Source organism: Eurytemora carolleeae, unplaced genomic scaffold (assembly GCF_000591075.1).
Source record: "Eurytemora carolleeae unplaced genomic scaffold, Eaff_2.0 scaffold872, whole genome shotgun sequence".
Classification (NCBI taxonomy): Eukaryota; Metazoa; Arthropoda; class Copepoda; order Calanoida; family Temoridae; genus Eurytemora; species Eurytemora carolleeae.
Window position 1 is genome coordinate 33,064 of NW_019396757.1, and position 4,232 is coordinate 37,295.

Genomic DNA, 4,232 nt, shown 5'->3' on the forward strand with positions numbered 1-4,232 from the left:
GAAAATCCTCCAAATTTGTTTGAAACTTAGCACGGGAAAGATGTCATCATCAGAAAATAATTCTCAGAAAAACACAGTGGAGGGTAATACAGAAGCTCAAGCCACACAAAAAGGTCAAGACAACCAAGCGAACCAGGAAAAACAAGAAAGTCAAGTGAGCGATGCGGAGAAACTAGAAAAAGAGAGTTCTGAGAAGCAGGAAAGCTCTGAAAAGCAGGACAGTTCTGAAAAGGAGGACAGTTGTGAGGAGCAGGAAAACTGTGAGAAGCAGGAAAGCACTGAGAAGCAGGATAGTTCTGGGAAGGAAGAAAGCTCTGAGAAGCAGAACAGTTCTAAAAAGCAGGAAAGTTCTGAGAAGCAGGAAAGCTCTGAAAAGCAGGACAGTTCTAAAAAGCAGGAAAGTTCTGAGAAGAAAGAATGTTCTGAGGAGAAGGAATGTTCGGAGAAGAAAGAATGTCCCGAAAATACGGAATGTTCTGAGAAGAAGGAGAACGAGGAGAAAAGTCCTTGGTACGTATGGACTCAGGATTCTTCTGAGAACCAGGAGAAGGAGAAGAACTTGAAGACAGAAAAGAGTGAAGAGAAGCAGGAAAAGCCGGAAGATGAAAAGAGTCAGGAGAATCAGGAGAACGAGGACAGCAAGGAAAAGCCCTGGTACTTGAAATGGACTCAGAGTTCAAAAGATGAAGAAAGCAAAGAAAATGCAGACAACCAATCTGAGGAGGAAGGACAACAGAAAGCGAAAGATGAAGAGACCACCAAGAAACCACAGAATCAGGAAGACCAGAAGAATAACAAGAATGAGAAAAGTCCGTGGGATAAGTGGACCAAGGACCCAAAGAATGAGAAGTAGATTTTAAAGAAGTTTTTCGTAGTTTTTTTTATTTCCATTAGAACACAAGAATAAAAAGATTATTGTTAAATCATTTCTAGAAAATATAAATTATTCTTTAAATCCATTTTGAATTTAAAGTGATTCTGTAAGTAGAAATGTTTGAATACATCTCCTAGTCATTTATCAAAAACTTAGAAAAATATAAAAACTTTAAATACGGCTGGAATATAATATCAAGATGAACTGAAATTCAAGTGAAAAATCGTGTTCAGAATTAATTATTCTTAACTTTCTTTCCATTAAACAAAGTATTGTGATATTGAGATTGTTGTTTATACAGATTTTACGGGAGTTTAAATTATCAATTTTAAAGTCCTCTTAAATTTGATGAAGGAAGTGTCTAAGATGTCCTAAATATTTGAAAACATATCAAATAAGAGTATATATATACATATATATATATATATATACGTAGGTTTAATAAAAAATGCCACGCAGATTAAAATATTTTTTCTCGAAATCGCAATCGGTCTTGTTCAAAGTTAAACAATTTTCTAAATGTTTGCTAATATATATCTCCACACGTTTCCGATCCGTCAACTATATTTGATTGATCAACTTTGAGTGCAGAGTATACAGGGAAACTACTCAATCTGTCACCATGGCTCAGAGGTCAATTTTTAGCACATGTAAACTGTGTAGGTTACATTTATTTTCATTCTAAATGAAATAAAACAATTATTTACAAAAATGTTAAAAAATGTTAAATGTTGCCGATCTCCTCATACTCTGATTTTATAATCTTTCGTCGTGTAGATCGTCGATATATTAAACCATGAATTCGGCTACAGCCTACATCAAATATTCAAAGTTAAGAAAGTCAAAGGTATACACCATCAATCAGGTTGCAAACATTTAGTGATTAGATATTTTAGAATATTCCAAATTTTTAAATATTTTTTATTCAATCGAGAAAAGTTAAAACTACACGATAATTGCACAGAAATGCACAAGGACGGTTTGTATATGTTTTTCCTATATGTGATAATTGGTCTTTTTAAAAGTGCTCTAACAGACATTAGGTGGATTTCATTTAATATTCAAGAATACCGAATTAAACCTTCAGTTGCCACAAAAGAATTGGGCCGATCGGTTCAGCCGTTTTGAAATTTATGGATACAAACAGACGAACAGAAAAGCAAAGAATATATATATAGATAGATAAATATATCATATTTGTGTCTATAATAGATATATATTATATTATATTATAATCTATAATGGATTTAAAAAAACTTTATTATCCTGGGATTATTCTAAAAGTTTAATCTACAAATAGAATCCCTTCTAAGAAAGTTGAGGGCTTCATAGTTGTTACAAGTGCATACTTAAGTATGATCAATTGTAGCTGCAGGTGCCCTAAACATGTATCTGAACGCAATATTATAATCATTATAATCAGCCTATTTAAATCCACACAAAATCATTTTCATGTCTAATAATCCTGGAAACGTAGATCTTTATTAAATGTTTCTTGTAGCTTTTGTTTATGTTGTCATAAGAAAAAAAACATATATAGCTTTGATCACTTGAAAAATAGGTAAATTCCCCAACTTAAACTCAAAAAAGTTTTCCAGAAGTGTGGTCTGTTTTCCAGAAGTGTGGCCTGTTTTCCAGTTCTAAGTGTAGTCTGTTTTCCAGAAGTGTGGTCTGTTTTCCAGAAGTGTGGACTGTTTTCCAGAAGTGTGGTCTGTTTTCCAGAAGTGTTGTCTGTTTTCTAGTAGTGTGGGCTGTTTTCCAGAAGTGTGGTCTGTTTTCCAGAAGTTTGGTCTGTTTTCCAGAAGTGTGGACTGTTTTCCAGAAGTGTGGTCTGTTTTCCAGGAGTGTGGTCTGTTTTCCAGAAGTGTGGTCTGTTTTCCAGAAGTGAGGTCTGTTTTCCAGAAGTGTTGACTGTTATCCAGAAGTGTGGGCTGTTTTCCAGAAGTGTGGTCTGTTTTTCAGAAGTGTGGTCTGTTTTCAAGAAGTGAGATCTGTTTTCCAGAAATGTGGTCTGTTTTTCAGAAGTGTGGCCTGTTTTCCAGAAGTGTGGTCTGTTTTCCAGAAGTGTGGTCTGTTTTCCAGAAGTGTGGGCTGTTTTCCAGAAGTGTGGGCTGTTTTCCAGAAGTGTGGTCTGTTTTTCAGAAGTGTGGTCTGTTTTCAAGAAGTGAGATCTGTTTTCCAGAAATGTGGTCTGTTTTTCAGAAGTGTGGCCTGTTTTCCAGAAGTGTGGTCTGTTTTCCAGAAGTGTGGTCTGTTTTCCAGAAGTGTGGGCTGTTTTCCAGAAACGTGGGCTGTTTTCCAGAAGTGTGGGCTGTTTTCCAGAAGTCTGTATAATGAATTAAATCTCGTCGATGCGTGAACTCCGTGAACTAGAAATACAATCCTTTTCTAAACTGACATTTACTATGTAGATATACATGTATAAACATTTTATTTTTAATCTGAAAACGTTACTTCTACAGATTTAGAAACAGATCTAACGTCTAAGAATGTTCCTGCTAAGCTAGATTCAAAATTTGATAACAAATTGCTGAACATAATTTCTGTTCAGTCTCAGCTGCGTTTTATGCATTTAACTAATCATCTATATAGAATTTGCAAATATTTGTGAAAAATTTGCAAAGTTTTGGCCAATGTTTGAGGTATTCATGCTTTACATCTCGTCTACACGCTTTCTATAGCGGGTAGAGAAGATAAACGGAGAAAAGTAAAAACATATGTCACACAACTGACAGGACACCCAACAGACGTAAACTCTTTCATCTTATTTCTTGAGAAATCGGCTTGTTTAGATTCATGATAAGCAGTGAGCAGAGATTCATTTTCGTAAAAAATAACATAAATTTCACTATAAGGTGGTAATTTATTTGGTGTTTCGTCCTGTTTTGTTTTATTTAGTCTGTACGTGTACTCCACAGCTTGCTCTAGATTCTTAAAAGTCGGCCCGGGGCACTTAAAAAACGGGGTTTACATTTACAGTGCCAGGCTACATTTGTTGCATAAAACGTGCTGCGTCGACTCTGCACTAGGTAGCCTGACTGGACAGTACGACTGAATGCATAAACATGTAGTACGTGATGTACAGGCAGGAATCATGCAACTTTTAGACTGGGGTGAGACCAGTACAATGTACATTGTACAGTGGTAACTGTAAAATGGTGGAAGGGTTATATTCTTCTTTCTTTTTTTAACTTTTAAGAAATGTTTCTAATTAATGATTTTGTATTTTGTATTCATTAAAACTAATCTATATTTCTAAAAATGTTCAGAGTACAAGTTTAGAAATTTTATAAAAATTACAAGAAAAAAAAATAGAGGACAACATTCATTCCACCGGTTTCTGGATACCACCAGTGAA

At 35.0% G+C, this 4,232-nt stretch overlaps 1 protein-coding gene across 1 annotated transcript; it reads left to right on the forward strand.

Moving 5' to 3' along the window:
* LOC111708275 (uncharacterized protein DDB_G0290301) lies at positions 1-926 on the forward strand. The gene has a single exon (XM_023481595.1). The coding sequence runs from the start codon at positions 41-43 to the stop codon at positions 851-853; it is 813 nt and encodes a 270-aa protein (XP_023337363.1). The 5' UTR covers positions 1-40; the 3' UTR covers positions 854-926.
* Positions 927-4,232: the final 3,306 nt, after the last annotated feature.

What these genes read in the sequence shown, in the direction of transcription:
- LOC111708275 (XM_023481595.1), top strand. Translation starts at nt 41, where the DNA reads ATGTCATCATCAGAAAATAATTCTCAGAAAAACACAGTGGAGGGTAAT.